At 48.7% G+C, this 24,781-nt stretch overlaps 2 protein-coding genes across 3 annotated transcripts in view; one reads left to right on the top strand and one right to left on the bottom strand.

The window, feature by feature from the left end:
• Neu2 (neuraminidase 2) overlaps window positions 1–1,468 on the bottom strand; it is a 31,706-nt gene extending 30,238 nt beyond the window's left edge. Inside the window, exon 1 of one of the 2 annotated variants that reach the window (XM_050123157.1) lies at window positions 1,325–1,468. In XM_050123157.1, the coding sequence (XP_049979114.1) occupies window positions 1,325–1,331 (7 nt within the window). In that variant the 5' untranslated portion in view covers window positions 1,332–1,468. The remainder of the gene's footprint in view (window positions 1–1,324) is intronic. The other variant, XM_050123156.1, reaches the window with a different exon arrangement.
• Window positions 1,469–1,532: 64 nt separating this feature from the next.
• The window catches only part of Ngef (neuronal guanine nucleotide exchange factor), a 99,248-nt gene continuing 75,999 nt past the window's right edge, over window positions 1,533–24,781 (top strand). The window contains exon 1 of the mRNA XM_050123154.1: window positions 1,533–1,695. The gene's annotated coding sequence lies outside the window, so the exon portion shown is untranslated. The remainder of the gene's footprint in view (window positions 1,696–24,781) is intronic.

Below are 24,781 nucleotides of genomic sequence, written 5' to 3'. Positions count from 1 at the left end.
AGAGAGAGAGAGAGAGAGAGAGAGAGAGAGAGAGAGAGAGAGAGGAAGAGCAAGAGGGAGGGAAGAAGGGAGAGAGAAGCAGAGAGAGAGAGAGAGAGAGAGAGAGAGAGAGAGAGAGAGGCAGTGACTGTCATCTCCTGGAATCTTCTGCACGCTTAATGAAGCAAGCTGCCATGGCAGAGAGGCAAACAAAACACAGCAGGCACCCAGCCTTGTTGATCAGGAAACTGGACCCTTTGTCTAGCAACCCCCATGGAGGAACACAGGTCTGTCAACAACCCCATGAGGCCTGGAAGAGGAGCCTTTCCTGTACAGCCTTGAAAGGAGCCCTGGCCCTCAGCCACCTTGACTCAAGCCAGTGAGAAACCCTGAGCCGAGAATGTGGCCAAGTCCTGCCCAGATTCCTGGCCCACAGAAGCCCAGATTACAAGTGTGCTCTGCTTCTTGGCAGTACCGGTTGGGTTAATTTGTTACCAGTGGTAGGTCACAAAGACAATAGCTCATATGAAGCTTACATAAATACGGCCAGTGTGGCTAATAATATTGATGAATGAAGGCCATGGTTTAAGAGCCAAGGCTTTGGTTCCAGCTGATCTGGGTTGAAATCCTGAAGCAGCTTACTAGTCACGTGGCCTTGGGCAAGATGACCCACGTCTATAAGCATATGTGTCTTTAAAATGGACCTAATTCTCAGCTTACAAAGAGAGCTCAGGGCTACACAGAGAGGTTAAACAATATGCCGAGCTCAGTGTCTGCCATGTGGTAAACACCAGGCAGAAGGAATCTGCCACTAATAATAATTCACTGTGATAGTCATAATTGATTAAGACCCCTCAAAGAGCAGCTGGTGTCCCCTGCCTGGAAGCTGTCAAGTTGAGCCCTGATGGCCATGAAAAGGAATGATTAGAAGGGCTGGCTTAGTTGACCAAGTATTTGTCATATATACACGAAGACTTGAGTTCAGATCCATAATTCCCATATAAAAAGCCGAACAATTTTTTTATTAAATGTGTGTTCCTTTAATCCCCACAATAGGGGGCTGAGACAGGAGAGTTCAGATGAGATTTGGGGGGTGGCCAGCTAGTGAGTTCCGGTTCAATAAGAAAAAGATAAGGTGGAGAGCAATAGAGGAAGATATCTGCGTTCACCACTGGCTTCTACATGCACATGTGTGTGTGTGTATGTGTACCTGTGCACACATGTATGCATACTCACACAAAAGTGACTAGAACCCCAGAGAACCTAAACCTTTTCCCAACCTCAGGCTCAGGGTATGGGTCAGCCAGTTGTGGGGACTCCTCTTTTAGTCTGCTTTCAGTATTACCTTGCATCCAGGGGCATTCCGGTCTTGTCCAGTCTTCACCTTGGTGGCACCTCCCCTCTTGCCCGGCTTCTGGGCAGCTGTGTGGTTGCCACCCTGCCTGGGCTCAGGGCACCCAGCAAGGTAAACACCCAGACAGGAAGTGCCTGTCACAGGAATGGAGCCAGCTACGGTTGAGGCGGGTCTGAAGGTCAGGCATGCTTCTCAGAGAGGCTTTTCCGGGCAGTTCTCGGGGGCAGGTCAGGAGCGTATGCATTTTGCTGGAGACATACAGGATTGCTCTGAGGTGCCTGGGCAGGATGGTGGATGGGAAAAGAAGAAACCCAAGAGCTAACGAGAGAACGTAATACCTGGAAACTTCTTCTGGCTGGCAGGTGAGCAAAATGTGTGTGTGTGTGTGTGTGTGTGTGTGTGTGTGTGTGTGTATTTTAACAAAATGAGACCAAAGAAGATATAAACAGGAGGTCACTGCTGGGTCAGAAGTGGAGAGTGCTACAAGCATTGATTGAGAAAGAACCATGAGGGAGAAAGCAGCCAGACACTCAGTGGGAGAATCTGGCTATCCTTACAAGGTTCCAGCTATGCCTGTGATGTCCCGGAGTCCCTGTGAGGTCCCGGCGACACCTGTGAGATCCCAGCCCATCCTGACTTTCTTACCCTCCCTTCCCAGTGTGTTTCAACATCCGTGAATCGGGATGATGATTCCTTTCAGCTCCTCTACTTCTGGCTGTGGGGAGACAATACAGTATACAGAAAAGGTCTCGATAAATAATTCCCAGGGCCCTGGGTGCTAGGCACATGCAGGGCTTTTTGTTAAAAATTGACCCAGAATCTCAGGGAGGCAGCAACAGGTGAGGAACCTTCCGGGAATAGGGCACTCTCTATGGTGTACACCCTGGTCATAAACGTATATGTAGACTGAGAAGTGCTGTGATTGCTGTGCGTTACTACCTCAAACCTCAGGGTCCCCAAGTGCCCCAGGGGAAGAGTAGCCACAGCTATCAAGTCACCATCCCTGTGTTGCTGTTCCTGCTCAGGGACTGTTTCAGACAAAATACCCTATCCTCAGAATCTTACAGATCTGTGTGTTTAGTGGTCATGAGGTCAAAGTATGATGTGGTTCAGTCAGGGAAGGTTTTCTTGGATGTAACAATACGAGGTTTTCATTTCCTGTCAATATTCGGAATATTCACAGCCCTCAGCTGCAGGGAGCTGAACTTGCAGTTCCTGTAGCTTTATCTCTTCTGCCTCCTCAGCTAGTGACAAGCTGCCTCCAGAGAAATGGTTGTCTTAATGAGAGGACATTAAGGCTCTGGTTGGGTACCTTGTTGTGTTTCCTTCTCTCTCTCTCTCTCTCTCTCTCTCTCTCTCTCTCTCTCTCTCACACACACACACACACACACACACACACACACACCAACCATCTCTGGTTTTCCAATTAGATGTCCCCTTCCTCATGCTGGCTCACATTTGATGTTACTTAGCCTTGAAATGTAGAAACCAGTGTCTCCTGGGAGACTTCGGCATCCTGGGCCATTAAGATGGGCCATAGGCCACCTTCCTCAACCCTACTCCCAGTACACTCAGATTTTCATGGATGTCATCCTTAGGAGTATGTGTGTGTGTGTGTGTGTGGTGTACCCCATAGGAAAGCTAGAGGATCTCAAACTTTACTTCACCCATGGATGCTCTGGCCTCAGCCTGCCAAGCTCACACCAGTGGACAACCCACCCAGCCAAGACTTGTGACTGTCCAAGAGTTCCAGAGTAGCCAGATCCACCATGGCTTGATGACTCCACCAGACACAGGAGTCACTGCTTGTCCCAAGAAGGGAGTGAGCCTGCCAGCCCTACACAGACGTTCCTTCTGTGTCCTTTCCTCTACTGCCCCTGACCAATAAGGAATTCAGTCTGACAGGGAGAGGTGGTATGTGGGTTTGTAATCCTAGCATCGAGGAAGCTGAGACAAAAAGATAAATCAAGGTCAACCTGGGCTATCCAGTGAGACCTTGATATATACATATACATATATGTACACACACACGCATGTACACACACATGCACAAACATGCACGCGCACACACACGCACACATGCATGCACGCACACACATGCACGCATGCACACACATCTGCTCCAGTACTCTGAAGTTACTCTCCAGCACCTTTATTCCTTTATTCCCTTATTGAGGAATTGAACACCTGTACTTATGAGGCTTGGAGGTGGGGCTGGGGATACAGATGAGATGACAGGGTCCATCAGGGTGGCAGAGCAAAGAGTTCTGGGCCCCAATCTAAAAGTCAGCTGGAAGCCCCTCCTTGTGCAGAGCAAAGGATGTGGCTTCACCCTAGGCACTGCCTCTGGGTCACAAGGCTGAGAGAGGTTTGGGCCAAGCCATCTGGGGTGTCTCTTTAGGGCCCTCGCTTGTGGCCCTGGGAGGATACGTCTGTGCAGAGCAGTCCCAGGCCCTGGATAAATTCTTCTCTGTTCTTGGCTTTGGTCACTTTGTCCCCTTTGGGAGAAGTAAGACCATGGACAGAAGCTCAACCTCTAGAGCCGAGAAAATGCCTCAGGAGACACCCAGCCTGACCTCTTTGGTAGCTACAACAGTCCCTGTGGCCTTTCTGTCAGGGACACCACAGTGAATTTGAATATTAATGACAAACATTTCCCAGAAAGTCCTGAAGTGAGTGTCTGCTGGGAACATACCTGGTGGCTTGGCTGTAGGCACTTGCAAATAAAATAAAGCAGTAACTTCCTGTGCTCACCCTAGGATGAGGACTTGAGGTGTTAATGAAGTAGACTAGGAAGCTCCTGGGAAAAGCAGAAGCCTGCCTAAAGGATGTTGTGGCAATAGGATTGCTGAAGCAGGTGCAAGATGGAGGAGTGGTCCCATCCATGGACTCATGACTCAGAGGTGGGGGCTCCATACATGGAGACAATTGCGTCCCAGGAGATACACCCTTCACTTGTAGCCACAGCGGGCTGGCTCCGCCTTTGTCACCTTTATCTTTGGTGGGAACGGCACCCATCAGTCATGTGGTCTTCCATGGACTGCAGCTTGGGTTAGTCATCGTCTAGACTCTTGAAGAGCTTACAAAGGATTTGCTGGCTCCTTATCTCATGAGGATGTCTCCTGACAGAGGCTCCAGAACCAGTTACCTGGATGGTACCTAGAAAGGGAAAAGAGGAGTTTGGGAACTCTGGGTCAGGGGCCAGAGAGGGTGAGGAAGGAAGGCCACATTGAGTGTAAGGATCCTTCCCCAGGTCCCATCTGAAGTCAAAAGAGTTGGTCTCCAGCAGCTGACTTGCATAGTATCACCTAATCTCACATATAATCAAAAGCCACCTCCCTTGAGACTTTTGGCCTATCGTGATGGCGAGCCTCCGAGGGACAGTTAGTGAGCCTGCCTCCCTGACTCAGAAGGGAAAGAGCAGAAACACTAGGTGCTCTTCCAAGGTCCTGCCCTCCTCTCAGGACCCCGGCTACATCTTCCTCCTTTTCTGTTGTCCTGATAAGTAGTCGAAAATCTGATCCCTCCCGCAGCGACCTCATATTCCTATATCCAAACAGATCCCCACAAGTCAGGCGAACATCCTTCAATCGTTGCCAGTTTTTTTGAACCTCAGTACAAGGATCTTATTTCATCCTGGACATCCTCTAGTTGGAAACCCTCTCAGGGAAGTGTGGGCATTTATAAAACCATGTTCCCAAAGAAGCATTCCTGGGTGGATCCTAGGACATTGGACCGAAGCCTTCTTTTCTGCGGAGTTCCTTTTTAGGAAGTCGGCTTTGACCCTTACAGTGATTTTCAGATCCTTTGATTTTGGATTTAAAAGGGCGTCTGGCCCAGGGACAAGCCTTCCTCGTGTTGGAAACTATCAGCATAGTTGCCTGTAGCTCTTCAGGGGCTTCTCGCCTCTTTGGAGCAGGCTGCGAGTCTAAAGTGATATCTCTGCACTCGGTTATCTTAGGTGGCTAGCTGAGCTTGGGAATGAAGAATTTGAAGTGTAGGGACCCAAAAGAAGCTGTGTTGAGACTCAGAAAAATTAGACCCACCCAGGTTGTCTTTGGGAAACACGTGTTTGTTGGAGACAATGTCTTAGAAATTGACAAGATGAAGGCGGACCAGAGGTTAGCCAGAATCTCATAAGATAAACAGCAGGCTTGGTGTCCTGCAGGGTGAGGCTCTATTCCTGGTTCTCTAGTCCTGGGCCCTCTCAGGATGCTGATTTGTGCTGCTTGTCCCCCTGACCTATGCCTGTTGAATCTGTGTCCCCCACAACCAGCTTGAGAAGGAACAGATCACTGGGTTGCCTGGCAGCACCAGCTGTGGAGGATCCAGCCAACCTCCTATAAGCCTAGGGTTCGGTGCCTGCCTCTGTCCTTCTCTGAGCTCTCTGACATCTTTCCTTCCTTTTTGGAGACAAGGTCTCATTATCCCAGGCTGACACTGAACATATACCAGAGAATGACCTTGAACTTCTGATCCCAGTTTCCACCTCTGGAGGGCTGGGATTACAGGACTGCATCACCATAACTCAATATCTGCTTTATTCTGCACTGGGGATTAACTCAGGGCTTCAGGAGCACCAGACAAGCACTCTATCAACTGAGAGACAGCCAACTTCTTGCCACCATTTTGAAAGGCTGGGTGCTCTAGGTGGCTGTAAGTTTTAAATTAAAGGTGGCAGAAACAGTTGAGAAGTCAGGCTCTGGGCAGCTTTGCCTCAGTCTGGCAGCCTTGATTTGAACATCAGCCCCTTTTACTTCCTGGGTGGCCTTGAATGAGGCTCTTAGCATTTTTTTAGTGTCCATGTCTTTTCTGTAAGACTGGGGGAAGCAGAACAAGGAGAGTTATAACAACTGTACTATATAGGATTGTTGTTGGAACTAGGATCTGAGTCAGGTGCTTCCAAGGTTTTGATGTATTTTTAAAGAATGAATAAAAGGCACACAAGATTTTTCAAAAAGTAACAAGGAAATTTGTTTAAAATCAAGAAATAATACAGGTTGAATACATTGTTAAGAATGATAGTGGGCCCCACACGTGAAAGAGCACTCAAAAGCCCCGGTTAGTGTTTAAGGCTTCCTTTTATGAAGTTCAAGAAAGGGAGGAATTTGGCTACCAGCGTGTAACACAGATGTTTCTCCATTTTGATCGACAGGATTGGATTAGCTAAGTCTCTGTTCACAGTGCCTGTCCCTTTCCATAATGCATCCAGTTTCAATCATATGTGTGCCAAACTATGCATAAGATGATAAATAGGGGGTTCTCCCTAAAAGTTCACTCAGAGGACAAAGTTTGTATCACTGTGCATGTACCCACAAATAGTCTAGGCTGAATGTACTTGTGCCAAGGCATAACTGGAGCACGGTTGAAGAGGATGTAAGTGTGACAGCTTTTGTGGGGAGGAGAAACTGACTCTATTGCTCAGAGACGGGTGTGTGTGTGCATCTCCATGCAAGTGGAAGTTCTCTGTTGCTGTCTGTGTGTGTATATGTGCATATGTGTGTATATATATATGTATGTATATTAAAATAAGTAGATCTAAAAAAGTATTTAAAGAGAACTGGCTGTCTTTGAAGAGTTCGCCACGATGCTTCAAGCATGTGAGTTTGGCTAAGTAGGAGCCCACTTCTTTCCATGGTGCTAGGAGCCTTTGTGTCCCCAACTCTTGCTGGTGGGATCAGCATATTGGAGCCAATGATTGCTTCCTTCCAGCAATGAATAGCTTCTGATAAATGAAGGTATTTGATATTTTTTTCTAGCTAAATCCTGGTGGTCCAATTAAAACAAAAAGGCTTGGTAAATGCCAACTAGAAGTGATGTTGGGGAGATGGGTGGTGACAAACCTCGTGGATGTCGTGCTCCATTGGGAAGATGAGAGTATTAACTTTTTGTCATTGCTGCAAACAACTGCCACAAACTAATGGCTTTAAATAACACAGAGGTGTACCGTATTAGAGGTGTCACCTCACCACAATGAAAGACAAAAGCTCAAAATGGGTTTCTCTGGGCTCAAACCAAGGCCTCTACAGAGATGGTCCTTCAAGAGACTCTGATTTCTGGCTTTCCTCTATCTTCAATAACGGAAGCACAGCGCCCCAGCCTTGTTCCTACTATTTCACCTTCTGCATCTAAGGCCACCATGATTACATCAGGTCCCGTGTCTCTTCCCTGTCTCAAGGTCTTAGCTTTGTCACAGCTGTGGAGTCCCTTTGCCACATAAACTTATATAACCACTGGTCTTGGGTCCGACATGTGTACTGTATTAGTATTGGTAAGACGAAACTAGGAGAAACTAGAACTTTCTTAAATCCATTTTCTAAATACACGTTTAGAAAGAATGGACGATGCTTTGAGATATCTCAGTTTGGTAAAAACCACATCACTAACAGTCAAAAACAAGCTGTAATATAGATTGTTTGCATTAAACATCCCAAATTATTCATGCTTCTACAGATATCTATGTTTAACTTCATTCATGCTGGATCAATTATACCTGCTATTTTTGTTGAACTCTCTACCACCCAAAGCTTATACCTGAGACCTGCCTCCTGCACTGGAACCTGCTGGGAGTGTCTCTACAACAGTCCCAGACTCTGGGAGGCCTGAGAATGTGGATCTCTTTGGTTCGGTCACCACAGAAAGCTCAGGAACACAGCAAGTTAGAGGGGGGCAGATATGAAGTCAAGAGGCCCCCATCTTCCAGCTGAGGACCCAGAGGATGGGACTGGGGTGTGGCTGCTTTCTGCTGGAGCTATAGACCCATGCTTTTGGGTCATATGGAAGCCCCATGAATGCTCTCCCCTCACACGGATGAGAGAGGCATCTGAGGAGTTGCCATGACAGCAAAAGCAGGACGTCCTAGGGTCACTCAGAGAGTAAGATGGAATTGGAGATAAAGGGTTAATGTTTCGTGCCAGGCTGGTAGATTCGTCATCCTGGGGGGTGGATGAGGAAGCCCAGTGCAAGGCTCCTGCAGCTCAAATGCTCATCAGCTTCCGGCCAGGCTTCCAGAATGGCAAATGGGATCCATCACACGGTGGCTCTGATCCATGCTGACGCCCAGAGGATCTGTTCAGGACAAAAAGGTCCCATCTAAGTTTAAAGGAGGGAGCACTATGATCGAGTAGTGATGTCTGTCTTGGCAAAGAGGGGACGGTCTGTGCACCCCTGCTCTGCTAATAGAGAGGAAGGGGGAGGGAATCTGCGACGAGACAGATGGTTGGGACCCCTGAGAAAAAGTTGTACCTTACCTGGGTAGGCTGGTGTGGTCTCTGCCTCTTTGTCTTTAAATGACAGAAGCTGGAAATGCCCTTCCCAGACCTCTGAGTGAATGAGGATCAAGGATAGGACCTGGTGTTACGAAGTGTCCGGCTCTGTATCTGTGGGTCAGAGGCCAGAGTGCACAGAAACAATCTTTGTCCAGCCAGCACTGTCTTGGGATGGGTCCTGGCCTGGTGCAGATCTGAGCCTGCGTCATTTCCCCATGCACCCTGTCTGCTTAGAAGATATTTAATACACTTGTTTGAGCAGGGAAATGTGGAGGTTTGAAGAAAAATCTCTGGGTTAGAGAGATACATGGAAGGGGCAAGGCAGTAGCAGCCTTGTGCTAGGTGCAGGTGGCTTTACAAGGTACGGCTGAGCAAGGAGCAGCAGTCCAGCTGGGGACCAGGTACCCCATGCTGTCACAGGTGGGCACTGACTCCCCCATATCCAGCATGAAGTGAGAGGCTCTGACTGCAGGAAAGGGACTTCCCTTTGGCAGCATAGCTAATGGGAGAAAAGGAGGGGGGGTGAAGGAAAGGAGAAAGAAGGACCAGGCAGGGCCTAGAAAAAGCATTTTAAATATCACTAGGATGGAGGTTTAAACTCGTAATTCCAGAACTTGGGAGGCAGAAGCAGAAACAGAGAGATCTCTATAAGTAGAAGGCCAGCCTGGGCTATGTAGCAAGTTCCAGGCCAGGCAGGACTACACGTAGCAAGATCCCATCTCAAACAAGCACACACACCAAAACAACAGTGAGAGCCAGAAAAAGGTGTGGCAGGAAGGAGGAAGCTCTGAGGTAGTAAAGTGTTTCTTGCACAAGCATAAGGAACCAAGTACAATCCCCAAAACCCATGCAAAAAAGCTAGATGTCGTGCCACGGCTTGTAATGCCAGCACAACATCTGGGCGGAGGCGGAGATGCCATCTTAGCTACTTGCTGAGTTCCAGCCCAGCGAAAGACCCTGTCTCAAAAGTCAAGGTGATGGGGCCTGGGGTTAAAAACCTGAGGCTGTCTCTGGCCTGTACAGACCCATGCTCACAAGTGTACCCATGTCCAAACTGTGAGCAGAATCATGACACAATGTATTTTATTCTGAAGGTCTCTGTGTGGACTGGGTCCCTAGTATATACTGCTTTGTTGGCTATCAGCCCTGAGGAGCTGTCTTCAGGCATCTGGAAGAAAATACCCCGCGCTTGGAGGGAGGGCTAGCCTTCTCCTGAGGAGCACTTCTCGTTCAGAACAGCCCCCAGTCAAGGCTGACAAACTGGACAGGACTGGTCAAGGCTGGACAGGGCTGGAGGGTGCAGGCTCCAGAGAGGGCGGAGCCTGTTCAAAGGAATGCACAGATGTGAAGATTCCAGGAAAAAAGAGAAGAGGCGGGGAGAAAGGGGGTCAGAATGAAACATCCTCCCAGGAACAGAGGCTGGGACGCTTGGGAATGGGAAGAGGAAGAAGTAGGGGTGGGGCAGGATTCAGAAGTGAGAGGCTGGGTACACCCTGACCCCCTCCAGTTTCAGACTTTCTTAGGGGTCTTTGAGCCATGACCAGCAGGGACAGGGAGAGGCTGGGATTCTCAGAGAGGGCCAGCATGATCACTGTCAGAGCAAAAGGTACTTTCTGGAGAAAGGAAATCTGCCAGGCTGGGACTGAGGCACTCCACCTTGTGAGCTGGGTGACTACCACTGTAGCCCCCAAGAATAAGAGATAGCTATTCTGGGACCACTTTGACTGATGGAGGCACCCAGCTTCAAGGACCAAGCCTGGGGTTCTCAACATCTTAGGTGTCATTTGGCCATCATTGCTATTTTAAAGCCGTTGTTACTATTTTAAAGCTCAAGCCGGGCAGCTCACTTAATTCTGATTATGTTCTTATACATACCTATAAAACACACACACACACACACACACACGGATGAATCCCCTTGGTTCTGTTCCTCTTAGAGAATCCCGATAAAATAACAACTCCCAACACTAGAAAAGAGAGTTGATTTGTGGCTTTAGGAAAATTGATTCAGGTGCTGACTTTGGAGGTACACATACTTTAAAAAAAAGGGGGGGGTTTACGATTTAGAGACCCAAGTGCAAGAAAACCCCGAGAACAGCAGGGGAAAGTGGACTTTGAATTTAGAGAGGGAATAACGGTTGCACGGCCAATAGAAGACATAGGAAAGAAGGCATGCCCACAGATCCAGAGTCCACAAACTCGGGTCTGCACACTTGGGGCATAGTGTGTTTATCCAGTGTAGATATACCAGGTGCTGACTCACAGGTGGAGGGGGTCAGAGCTGGGATTTTGTGGGGCCCTGCTTGAGGACAATCTCCTGACTGACTCTGCTTTGAAAAGCTCTTCTGTGTTCCTGTCATTGCGTTTCTTCCCTTTTCTTTTCACATTCCTGACTGTCAATCATTTACTTCATCCCTTTTCCAAACGGTTATCATTTATAAACATGGTGACACTCGAGGTCAGTCCCATGAGGGGAGGCCATCCGACAAGGGGCAGCGGCAGGCCACCCCAGGCCTTGGCAGGTCCCTTTGGCAGTTGAGAGACCACATCGGGTAGGAGACAGACAGGTATGCCATGAAGAGAGAGCTGGGGTATAGAGTTTATTTAGTGGGTTATGGAGAGGGAAGGGAAGGAGAGAAGGGGACATGGGGAGAAGGAGGGGGGAGAAGAGAGAGAGGCAGAAACTGCCTCTCCAGAAGAAGGGCAGAGAGAGAGAGAGAGAGAGAGAGAGAGAGAGAGAGAGAGAGAGAGAGGGAGGGAGGGAGGGAGGGAGGGAGGGAGGGAGGGAGGGAGGGAGAGAGAGAGAGAGAGAGAGAGAGAGAGAGAGAGAGAGAGAACTGGGGAGGAGGAGTGGGCAGAGCTTGTCTCCTACAGACAGGGTACCCAGGTAACAGACCAGACCAGCAGATTACAACAATGGTTACAGTCCCAACATTTGTCTCCCTGAAATTCCTCTGCTGAAGGCCAGACACGGAGTGAGACGGTCATGAAGAAAGGGCTCTAAAGGCTACTTAGTGTGAGGTGAGGTGAGGACAGTGGGCTTCCAGGCTCAGAACATCCCTCTCCAAAGAAGGGAGGAGAAAGCCCCACCCCCACCAAGTACACACACTGAGGGATGCACACACAGAGCGGAGGCCGGGAGAGGACACAGACAGAAAGGGACATCTGCAAGCCAGGGACTGGCACTCGCTAGAGACCCACTGCGCTGGCCTCCTGACCTCACATGTGGAGCCTTCAGAGCTGGGAAGCTAGAATTTTTTTTAAGTCATAGTCTCTGTGCATTTTGCTGTGGCAGTCCTGGCAGACTGCCATCAGTATGGACCCCACTATCGTCAGGCCTCTGTGAATGCTGTGGAATGTGTACTAGTGGGTGAGTCACGACACTCGGACCTGCAAACTGCCCCTCTCAGAAAGCTGTATAGACTCAGTAGAGGGAGGTGGTTCCCAAATGCGTTCCTGTTTGGCCCCGGGAAGGCCAGCATCCACCCTCAGTGTCTGTTTCCTCTGTGCTTTACAAACCAGACTCAGCTCAGCTCTCCACTCTTTGGTCCACAAGTGGGTGTGTCACTTGCCAAGGGCTGGGGCCTGAGGTGGCTGGCTCTGAAGCCCGATCCTTGTACCCAGGTCACTCTTCCCATGAATCACACCCTGACTAAGGGTGACAACTCATAGAAGAGACCAAGCAAACACTGCTTCCCCGTGGCTTTTTTGGGGGGAGGGGTCTCACTATGTATCTCTAGCTAGCCTGGAACTGGCTCTGTAGACCAAGCTGGCCTCAAACTCACAGCGATCTGCCTGCCTCTGCCTCTTGAGTGCCAGGATTAAAGGCTTGAGCTGCCTCTTCCAGCTAACCCCACAGCTTTGCTCTGAGAAAACAGGTTGTGGGAATGCTGGCTCATGCTTTAATCTCAGGACTGTGGGAGGATTGCCATGAACTTGAGGCCAGTGTAGGATATGCAGTGAGTTCTAAACAAGCCTGGGCTGTGGTGTCAGACCTTATCTCAAAAATTAACCGTGATAAAAGCAAAGGAACAAAACCAGAGAGAAGGCTGGGTTCTTTCCTCGCCCTACGCCTCCAGCTGAGAGGAGCTGTCGTCTCCAGCACATCCACAGGGGACTGGCTCTCAGTCCAGCCGTCAGCCAGTGCCGAGACAGCGAACACATTTCACTCCGGTACAAATGGAAAGCCTCTAATCCTTCTATTTATTTTTCAAGCAACCTTTGCCCATTTTATATATATATTTCACAATCTTTGACTCTTTCCACACAGAGAAATAAAAGTAATTTATGTAAGTGGACCATTTGTTCAGCCGGGAATATAAAGGAGCAGCCTAGGAGATTTGCCTAAGCCTTGTCCATTTGACAAAAGAGGCACCATCATCTCTCTTAATCCTTGGCCTGTCACTGCACAGACAGAAGCTTCCAGAAGGAAAAGAGGCTGGGGTGGGGCATGTTCATATTTGGGAAAATGAGGAGCCCAGGAAATCCCCTTCTGCTGGCAGCTGAAAGAAGACAGGCCAGTCTCATTAGGGGATACTGGTGCCCAGAGGGAGGGACCCATGCTGAACACCATGTCTGAGCTAGGTAGGAAGCGTACCCTCATGATACCTCACGGGTGTTAACCACCCATGGAGACCTGTCCCCAAGTCCTGCCAGGTATGTTGAGAGGACCACCTTTTCTCCCCTTCCCCAATCTCAGGGCAATTAGATACCAGGGGAAGATGGGCCCACTCACCCCACACCCTCTGGGCTACAGAAGAACTCTCAGGAGACAATCAGCCTGACCCAGCGCTCATTAAATGTGGGAAAAAGGGGGCATCCACAGACACACTGAGGGGGCATCTGCACCTGCCTTGAACTCCAATTCCATGGACTGTCCAGGGCTTCCTGCATGGAGGGCTGCACTATGTGGAAAGAGGGGTTGTTAAAGAGAGGATGCTCAGCTCTCTGGTGGTCGTCATGGCCCTGACCTTTGCTCTTTAGCAAGGGCGACTAGGCTGCTACGGCTGGTAGAACCCCCTCCCTCTCCTGAGTGGCTGGGTAGCCACTCCGTTACCCTGGGACCTGAATTCTAATTCTGCCTCACCCTCTTCCCAGCTGTATGATCTTAGGCAAGACGCTGAGCATCTCAGAGAGAGAACCTGTTACGGTTCCTGCCACATTCTCCAGTCTCAGGTGGGAGTGAGAAGCAAGGGACTTCAAGGGACAGTTCAGCATCCAGTCAGCATTGATTTCCCTCACTAGGATGGGAAGATTATGGAATCCGTGTCACGGTGCTTTCTGTCCAGAGGGTTCTTGTGTCTTCCGACCACGCTGCCACTGTCCTCCAAGTTGGTGACAATATCATGGGTAGGGGGAGGAAGGGTCAATTTTTGCTGTGTGTGACAGGACCCTGGAACGTTCTGGCCTTGGTCTGGAAACCTCTTCCATAGGTCTGATGAAATCTCTACCATAAGTTTGGCCGCTCCAGAAGGGACTAGCGATAAGCCAGGAGGCCCCATGCCCCATATCACAGGGCACAGTGAAGTCAAGCTTTCCTAATCCAAGCGCAAAGGCCACTGTCACCTCAGGATACTGGTCTAGTCTTCTCCTGGTCCAGAGATACTACTTGGTTAATAGCAGGGTCCGGAGGTCAACTTCAGTGGGACTCCAGGTTTGCCGTCCTTGAATATAAAAAAAAAATGATCAGAGAAACACAGTTGCGACAGAAACAGATACAGTTTTGGTTTTGTTTTGAAAAGGATACTTAATAAATGATGAAACTGGTGGAGCACAAACCTAGACAACTCAACTAGTTCTAATGCACAAAGGATGGGGGAAAGAGTGTCAACTTTTTTTTCTCTCTCATCTGTACATCATGAGCTTCTCGGAGCAAGTTCTATTGGGCGTAGTGCTAATACAGCTTCTCACATGGTGTTTATTCAGCATCTATCCTGGTGAGCTTTACCTGTAAACTTGATACAATGCAGGCTTATCTGGGAAGGCAGACTCCACTGAAGAACAGCCTAGAGCCGGTGGTGGGCCTGTAAGCATATCTAGGGGGGATCGGCTGGATGGTTAATGATGTAGGAGGCTCAGTTCACTATGGGTGGCATCAATCCCTAGGCAGGTGGTCCTAAAGTGGGAAAGAATTAGCCTACAAGCCAGCTAGCAAGCAGCATCCGCCATGGCTCCTGCTGATCTTCATTGGCTGCTGAGTGAGTTCCTTGGCCAGGGTCATGTAGTACAGACTAGCTAGCAGGCCTGCCTTTAAGTTTCTGCCTCCACGGTGACCTGGTATTATGGGTCACATAAATCCTTTCCTCCTCCACGTTGCTTTAAGTGTCGCAGCAACAGAAATCAACTAGAACAGCATGGTGACTCTCCACCAGGGATGCACGTTTTTATATCATAATGAGCCACGGTCACCTTGGGACATGAGAGTGCCCCTATATCCATGCCGGGGGTGGATTTAGTGGGCAGCTGTATACGTCTTCCAGCCTTCTTCTTTACCAACTGGCTTTTTGTTGTTGTTGTTTCACACACAAAATTTTAAAGATCCCTAAGACCTCACTCTCTCCCTTACTCTCCTGCCTTACTGTCCAGTGCTGCCTCTGCTGGAGGCACAGTGGGGGGGAAAAAGATAGGCTGTTTTTCCAGACAGAAAGAGCTATTCCAGGAAGCTCCGCCCCCTGAGGGCTTCTCAGCCGTGCATACTCTGGGACTCCAGACCAGTCCCCCTGAGTCAAAACTCACGTGTTAATTCTCCAGGGGATTCTGAGGGCACCCAGGTGAGAGCCACCGTCAGAGGCTGAGAACCAAGTACAATCAATCAGTTCAGAGAAACGCGGCCAAATCTCAGGAGCACCTCACAGAAGTCCCCCAACACACAGAGATCCTTGCTGGAGGCTGTTGTTATCCTGGAGGGTGGATGCTGGGAACAGCAATCCTGAGCTCCTTTGGAATCTGGGTCTAGTTAGACCTGTGTGTCCAGCAATCTGCACACTAAATATGAGCACCATGAGTTAGTAGGCTAACCTCACTAGTATTTGCTTTAATATGAAAACACATAAGAGCATATAAGAGCTGCAGGCACGCTTTCATCCCGAAACCTCGTCACACAGGGAGACCCTAGGGTTTCCCTCATGTGTTCCAGAAACTTAAACGCTGGGCATTCTTTTATCCTTGGCTGGAGTGTTTTCACAAATTCAACCCAAAATGGACTCAACACATGACAGGCCAGGCTGGCTAATTAAAACCAGAGAGAAGCTGTTTGACCCACACAGTTCAAACGAACGCAGCCATTTTTGGTCAATGCGTCTGCTCTACTTCTGTGGTGAGGATACCATTTCCAGAGGAGGAGGCGCCTCATCCAATCACCAAAGAGGGCGTTCAAAACCTTCCTCCTAGAGGATTCCAGGAAGGCAGGATAGAAAGAGAGGGAAGATCACCAGGAAGGGAGCCCTTCTCTGTGAAGTCTTGTTGAAGTGTCTCACCAGCATTCCAGCACAGTTAACAATTGGACGCCTGCAATTTTCTAGAAACTTCACCAAAAAACTCCGGGGGAAGGGAGAGTCCTAAATACCTTATACAATTCTAGTGGCTCCTGGCATTACCTTATCAGACCATAGCTCCATCGGTGCCATCTCTGGAGCCACCCAGTAATCTCCATTGTCAGGAGAGAAAAGAAGGGAGAAGGAAGGACTTCCCACCAACCTTTTCAGGTGAAGTTCGAGAGCTGTCTGCCTACAGCTAATAGCAAGACAGTGTGACCCTTGCTTCTCCCGTGAGGAACAGACTCAGGTATGTCCTACATTCTTCTGGGTAGCTCTCTTTCTCCTGACCCTCAGCCTGTACTAAAATCTCTAACTAATAAAACTCTGCAACTCTGCCTCAAGGTGGCTAGGCCTGAAGCCCTTTTCTCCATCAGTGTCAAGACTTTGGCCCAAGAGGAGCTCCCTAAAAGATTTGGGGGACTTGTCAGGCTGATGGAGGTGACAGCTCAGAGCTGTGACTTGGTCCCCTCATTGCTGATACCACAGAACATGTTTTATGTTAGTGCTGGGGTTGGGCTGGGGGAAGAACCTGGTGTCGTGTGCCAGGGGTTTGTCAGGGGTTTGTGCACTACAGAACGGACTGTTTGTAGGATGGATTAGATTCGGATCTGCTTTTTATTTTATATTTGTGCTTGGGTCACATCTACCCCAGAATAAACTTGAATTCTTAATCCTCCTGCCTCTACCTCCTAGTGCTGAAACTGCAGGGGTGTAGATTCCACCTTAAACTGCTCTTTGGGGAAAATCTTGGCCCCGTTGGGGGCTCTGTCACCTTCTCCTCCCATGGTCTGTTCAGATACGCAGCTCTGCACACACAGACAAGCCTCCTCTGTATACTTACTTAGAAGATTCATCCCAAGATAATCACCTCCAAACACTGGCCAGACACTCTACCCCAGGGCAGACGAATGTCCATCCATCCCTTCTTCCTGGACTTCTCCACGACTGTCCCTGGAGTCATTCTGCATAAGTTTGCATCAATCCTAGACTCTGTTCCTTCATGGCAGTGGAGTATCAGGAGGCCCTCAGAGCATGCCACAGTGGGCTTATGTGAGAGAAGTCAGGCAGAGGTGAGGGGTGGCATTCCCTGGCTCCCACCTGCACCCTAGATGCCACAGTCGGCTCTCAGTCCCTTGTACCGCAAGACTTGGAACCACTGGATTCTTTCTTAAAGATGGTCTCATATTTTAGTTCCTTCAGAACTTTTTCAGGAGGATAGTTGGAGGATTTAAATGTTTTTGTTGTTGTTGTTGTTTTTACAATTGTTTATCAGTGTTCTAAACTTTTGTTAGTATCTTTTTTTTTTTTCTAAGTGACAACCTCATTGAGGTTCCATGCAATCCACCCATTTAGAATGGACAGTTCTTTGGCTTTTGGATAGCACTCACCCACTTTCTGTCTCTATGGAGTCTCCTGTCATGGGTATCTCATCTAAATGCAATCTATAATGTGTGGCCCTTTGTGAATGGCTTCCTGCACGGGCAAACTGTGTTCAGGGATCACTCATGATACAGAGTGTATCAACACGTAACTTTTCAAGGCTGAATAATATTCTACTATATAGGCATACCATTGCTTACCTATTAGTCAGTTGGTAGACGTTTGGGGCACTTTTACCTCTCACAGAGATGATGCATACCGCCATGAACATTTGCAGGCTACTTTCATTGATACGGCTTTTTGCGCAACTCCACACAGTTTTTCCATAATGACTGTCTGGATTTACTCTCGCCATCCACGAATAAAGGTTCATTTTCTTTATGCCCTCACTTACACATTTGTCTCTTTCTAATCACTGTAGTTACTGGGGTGCAGTGGTACCCAGCTGTGGTTTTGATTTGTGCTTTCCTGGCTATTAGTAACTTTGAACACTCTTTCACACTTCTGTTGGCCATTTGTACATCTTCTTCTGAGAAATGGCTGCTTAATCCTTTGCCCACTGTCTTAGGGTGTTATTTCTATGAAGAGACACTATATGGCAACTCTTACAAGGGAAAACATTTAACTGGGACTGGCTTACAGTTCAGAGGTTTAGTCTATTGTCATAGCAGGAAGAAGCATGGTCATACATAAGCAGACTTGATGCTGGTATATGAGAGTTCTACCTCTGGATCAGCAGGCATCAGGAAGAGAGAGAGGGACACTGGCTTGAGCATTTGCAACCTTGAAGTCCACCCTGCAAGTGACACATTTCTTTCAACAAAGCCACACCTCCCAACAGGTCAACTTCTTATGAACCTATGGGAACCATTTTCATTCAAACTGTCACACCCACTTTAAAAAATTGGGCTATTTGCCCTTCTATTGTAAGTGATGAGTTCTTTTTATTCTTAGATTAGCAACCCTCTGCAATGTCAGGCTACGGTGGTTTGAATGACTCCCGTAAAGCTAGATACTTGAATGTCTGGTTCCCAGTTGGTGGATTATTTAGGAAGGATTAATAGGTGTGGCCTTGGAAGAGGTGCATCATTGGTGGTTTCAAAAGACCACAGCAGGCCCATTCTCCTCCCCCACCCCACCGCACACCTGCAACATGAAGATCAGATGTGAAGTCTCAGCGACTGCTCCAGCACCATGCCTGCCTGCCAGCATGATTCCCGTCACAATGATCATGGAGCAACCCTCTGAAACTATAAGCAAGCTGCCAATTAATTAAATGCTTTCTGTTAAAAGTAGCTTTGGTCATGGTGTCTTCTCACAGCAACAAAACAGTGGCCAAGACAATAGCTAATGAACAAGTCCTTTCGGCTTGTTTCTCCTGAGTTCTGCTGCTTGCTGCCTTTGCTGGGGAAGAAACTAGTTAGTTGGACCAAATCCTATTTGTGTGTTTTTTGCTTTTGTAACCAGTGTTTTTAAGATCAGATCCAAAAGCTTCTTGTTCAGTCCAATGTCATGGCCCATTGCTACTGTGTTTTCTCCTAGTATTTTCATAGTTTCTGATCTTATTTTCAAGACTTTAATTCTCTTTTAGCTGATGGTTTGCAACATATGCTGAAAGACAGAGTGCAGTTTCAGCTGCACATAGCTACCCAGTTTCTCTAGCTCCATTTTCCTGAAGGGTGTTCCCCGATGTGTGTTCATGGCACCATTGTCAAAATCCCGCCCGCTTTGATGCTAGCTTTAATTCCAGGCTCTCTTCTCTGTGACATCAGTCTGACTGCTTTCTATTCCAGTACTATGCTGTTTTGGTCACTATTGTTTTGTGGCGAATTTTGAAGTGAGATAGTACAATGTCTCTATCTTTATGTTCAAGATTTATTTGATTATTTGAGATATTTACTATTATGTACAGATTTTTAGGATTTTTCCTGTTTTTGCTGCTTTAGCAGAGATTACTGGATCTGTGAACTACTTTGAGGGGCATGTGTACTTCGCCCATATCCATTCTCTCAATACATGAGCACAAACTATTTTCCACTTATCCATGTCTTCTTCAGCATCTCTCATCAATGTTTTACCTTTTCTACTGCAGGGATTTTCTTTCTCTTCAGTTAAATTTCTTAATGGATAATGGTTTTGGTAGATGTAAATGAATTGTTTCCTTTTTTTCCAGATAGTGAAGTGTGCAGATATGTTTCTGGATCCTGTATGTTGATTTTGCAATTTTTAACTTTATAAAAATTATTTATTAGTTCTAACAGTTTTATGGCAACATTTGGGATGTTCTCTGTGTAAGATCAGATCCTGGACAAACAGGGACAATTTGGAAGCCTCAATCATCTCAGCTGGGACTTCCATCTCTAAGACAGATATGTTGAAAATGGCACCCATGTTTTGCACCGTCTCTTAGCAGAATTGCTTTCTATTTTCTACTCAGTTTTACCCTCAAAAACACTAAAAGCTAGAACCATTCTGTGTCTGGGTATATGCACAAAAGAGATGAAATCAAAATACCAAAGGATTATCTTGTGGCACTACTATTCACAAAAGCCAAGGTACGAACCAGCCTATGCACCCAGCAAAGAAGAGACGATAAGAACATCACGGGGAGTACATGCAATGAAATGCTGTCCAGCATAGAAATGGAGGGGGGGTCTTCATCACTGTGGCAAAATTAGTTGAACATGGAGGATACTACGTGAAACAATGTAAGTCACTCACAGAAAGGCAAGCATCTTGCGTTCTCACTCACAGGTTGCATGCTCTCTAGGTTGTTCCTGCTGTCCCATATGACGCCCATGTCTCAGTTCCTTCCTTCAGGTAGAAATCCATCTAACCGTTCTGTCCCAACTCATCGGGAAAGAAGTGATGTGTGCACATCACTTCTCGTTCATGGCAATGTCCCCTCTGCTGCTACTCCACTCCCTGTTCTGTAAGATGGACAGCAGCCAGGCAGTAGAAATGGGTGCTACCAGAGTCTAGGGTCAGGATGTGGCTTGTTCTTAAACCTCAATGTGTTTTAGTCTTCTCACCAGAAAGAGACATTGCTTAGGTTCCTGCAGTGTGGTTGGGGGATAGAGTGTTTACCATTTTGTCCTCCCCTTTTCCCTCCTTTCCCTTTCTCTCTCTCCCCCCCCTCTCTCTCTCCCCCTCTCCTCCCTCTGTTGAACATCCTCAGGACAACCATTGTCCCTTCACTCCCCTCCTTCTGGAGTCAACAAGGCACCAAAGTTTCTCAGGTGTTGGTTCCTGGTACCTCCCTGGCTTCCTTCCTCAGGTGTCTCCTTCCCAAGCCAGCAACCCCACCTCACATACCTGAGAGTCTCAGCTCCCTTCAAGCCTCAGGGACGACCTTCTGCCTTGGGCCTGGACTTGGTTCTGAAAGACCTTCTACCTCAAAGTCCACACTGAGCCAGATAGTTAGGGCTTTCTCCATAGGCAGAGCTGATTGGCTTCCAGGTCTTGCTCTGACCCTTACCCCCAATTTTCGTTCCCTCCCTTTTCCACTGCTAGTACCCCAATTTCTAAACTTCAGCTTTTAACCTTCCCAGAATATTCCCCTTTGGGTGTTTTATCCCCTTGTCTTTCCTGGAAGGGACTTTCAGCCCTGTGGAAAATGTCTCTTGTTTTTTCCTCTGCTGCCGAAAAGCTTCCTGTCAAGTTCTACACACCTTTGGTTCCCCACCCTCAAAGCCTTGGTTGCTGATAGCCCGGGAAAGCCTGCCTTTTACCTGAGGGGCAAATAACAAGAGTGACATTTTTCTTTCTCTTGCTACAGTCTCTCTCATTCTTGAAGGCCACACGGCAACACACTGTCCTGGGTCCCCTCTCTGAGGAGATTAGTAAGGACTCATAGCTGCTCACTGAACAACAGGCACCCCTACACCACACACACACACACACACACACACACACACACACTCCGGGTCTTCCTTGCATGGCTTATGAAGACAGTTAGAATGGCTAACATCAGGAGGGTCCCCGACCTGGGATCTTCCTCTGAGCTGTAGTCTCCCGTGACCTGCTCTTTACTGTAACTTTCCCTTGTCGCCACTTGATCCTTCTGGTGGACTCTGTGAGCCTTGGAAGACAAGCCTCATCTTTTTGGCCTATCTTAGACCAAAGCAGCCTACTGTGTGGCTCTGCTGAAGGCCCTCAGCTCTAGGGAAGGCCCGTCCCCACCTCTTTACTCTCAGTTGAAGAGGTGGAAAGCAACACCAAGATCAGCACGTACTTCCAGCAGCCTGGGTGTGTCTCCTGCCTCCTCCTCCTCCTCCTCCTCCTCCTCCTCCCTGCTCCAGCTCTCCTCGTCTCAGGACCTCCATTTGCCTCTGACCTGTGATGTCCCCAGATCCAGTGAGTGTAAGGGCAATAGCCCAGGCAGCTCCCTCATTTGGCTTCTCTGTTTCATCTTATCTGCTGCAAATGCTGGCCTTCTGTCCTCTAGGGCCTTGCTTGAGGCTGGCATGATGGTCAGGCCCAGAAAACCTGTCACAGATGCAGTCTTGACCTCACCAGGACCATGATAGAATCTGGCTTTCAGCAAGATCCCAGGTGATTTACGCACATGGCAGTCTGAAGGGATCTGGGTCAGGAACCTCTTCTATTCACTGGGCCTCCTCATCCCAGAAACTGGCATCACATGCCATGGCTGGGCCTGCAGCCAGCTCCCTGCCCCTCCTGTAGCCTTCCTTCCAAGTATTCCGATCTCCCAAGTGTCCCAATCTCCCAGGCCGCTGACTCATGTAGGAGGCCCCTGGCCCATGGCCCAGCTCTGGGAGCCTTAACAGTCACTTTTGGCTCATGTCCCCAAGCACCAAGGCACAAGGAGATGGCCACTCCTGCCTCTGACTCCCCCAGGCTGTGTATGAACCACATTCTCCTCAACCATGAGTCAGACACATGGGGTGTGATCCTGGCCACACCACTTACCAATGGTGTGGCCTTGGGCACATCACTCGCGCTCTGGGGTTGCAGCTTCCTGGCTTCACTGTGAGGTTATGACTATAGACCTCGAAAGGTATTTGTGGGGCATAACAAAGGTTTCTGTGCTCCCCCCAAAAGATGGTAGGAGATAGGAATATATTTTCTCAAGGTTCACAGCCCCTGCTCTCGTAGAGAAACTGGTTGGGATGGTTTATGATCTACCCCCCCTCCCCCGTTCTTGTCTTTCCACAAGCACCCACTGCGGCCTTTCCAGCTTCTCTAGATCACAGAACTTTAGCCAGAAGAGGGATGTAGAGGGTAGCGCCCATACCCACCTCCACCCACACCCACCCACCCCACCCCATGCCCACAGACACTATGTCCTAGACAAGAAACTGAAGCCTGACTTGCCCAATGTTAAGGCAGCAGAGGTGGAGACTGGAAGCCAGGTCTTGGGTCCTCGCTCAGATATCTTGGCTTCCACATGTCCATAGCAGCCTGCAGTGATTATTGATGTCCAGCACTGGCTAGACAATGGTGGACAGACTTGAAAATATAGATCAACAGGATAAAGACATCCCCTGACACCCAGCTCTACCCCCGTGGTCATCAGGAGCAGACGACCAGGAGGAAACCCTCAGTGGCCGTGGTCACCAGGGGCAGTGATTGGGTGTAAGGGACAAAGGAACTGTGTTTTGTTGGGGCATCCCATGAACTGTACACATTGGTCAACTCATAAAATATGGTCTGAAAACAGCCTAGTTTACTCTATGTAAATCTGGTTTCAATTTGTAAAAATGCAAGCTTAAAATGACAAATAAGCCACTTCCCTATCTGTGACAAAAGACCTGGAAAGGAGCAGTTTAAGGGGGGGAAGGGAAGTCATGGCAGCTGATGTGAGGGTGAAGGAGCTGGTTGGTCACAGCGTGTCCGCCGACAGGAAGCAGAGAGCAGTAGACGCTGGTGCTCGGTCCACAACATCCATGGGGCGGGACTGCCCATATTTAGGGTGGGCCTAACAACCTTACCGATCTAATCTAGATAATCCCTCACAGACGGGCCCGGACAGCTAAGATCAGCCACGACAGCGATGTGACTATAACACGGTGGCTGAGTGTCCCAGGTCCCCAGTCTGCAGCAATACCTGCAGGTGGCAGAAGCATTATGAAATGTGGCCTGGGGGGAAGAAGCCTTAGAGGACATGCATTTAAAGGGGATGTTGGGGTCACTGCCCCTTCCGGTCTTTTCCTTTCCAGCTGCCATTGGGTGAGCAGTTTCCTCCCCAAATTTTTTACAAGAGCTTTTATTTTTTCCTTTTAATTTTGTTTTTCAAGATGGGATTTCTCTGTGTAACAGCCCTATTTGTCCTGAAACTTGCTTTGTAACGAGGCTGTCCTCAAACTCACAGAGATCCACCTACCTCTGCCTCCCCAGTGCTGGGATTAAAGGCATGAGCCGCCAATGCCCAGCAAGTTCTTTTTTTTTAGACTGGGTCTCACCATATAACCCACTCTTGCCTTGAATTTACAAAGATCCACCTGTCTCTCTGATGCAGGGATTAAAGACGTGCACCACCACACCCAGCTTTTGTAAAGTTCTTAAACTCCTGACTTTTATTATAACGCAAAATGAAAACTGACCCAATGGTGAGCATAATGACCTTGGAAACCAAAAGGCCCCGCGCTAAGGCCTCAGGCCGGGTCAGAGCAGAAAGATGGCAGCCAGGCAGAGTCAGCTCCTATCAGGTGTTCCTGCTATGGACTCTCCTCAACTTGACACCCTGAAACCAGCTGCTCTAACCCAAAACTAGCCCCACCCACATCTCTGAAGGGGCCTCGTCAGCATGTTAGCCTGGCCACCACCATCAGAGCTCTGGCTGCTCTTTCACCACACCAGATTCCTCACATTCCTTCCTCTCCCAGGCCGAGGTATCTATTCGCTTGCCACACCTGTGTGACGCTGACCACACCCTGCCACACCTCAGCATGGTCGGTGTGTCCCTAGACTTAGGATCCTGATACCTGTTGGATCATTCTCTTCATGGGTCTGCAAGCTTCAGGTCGGCCTCCATACAGCGGGGCCGTATACCACACCTCTCCCCTCCCCGGGGACCCCGCCTTCCTGTCTTAGATCTAGCACTGAGCTAAGCACATACTCTCTGTGGAAGAGTTGGTGTGAGGTGAGTGTTGGTGTTTAGACGGCTGTACTGGCTGCCAGAATATGTCCTCCTGTGCGCATTCACTACGTTCCCTCCTCCTGTCTCTCTCTCTCCTCTCTCTCTCTCTCTCTCTCTCTCTCACCCTCCCTCCCTCCCTCCCTCCCTCTCCCTCCCTCCCTCC

The sequence above is a fragment of the Alexandromys fortis genome, unplaced genomic scaffold, assembly GCF_014885135.2.
Source record: "Alexandromys fortis isolate MF-2015 unplaced genomic scaffold, M_Fortis_MF-2015_v1.1 scaffold_213, whole genome shotgun sequence".
NCBI classification, from domain to species: domain Eukaryota; kingdom Metazoa; phylum Chordata; class Mammalia; order Rodentia; family Cricetidae; genus Alexandromys; species Alexandromys fortis.
Note: the sequence above shows the minus strand (reverse complement) of the source record. Positions and strands in the feature narration are given on the sequence as shown.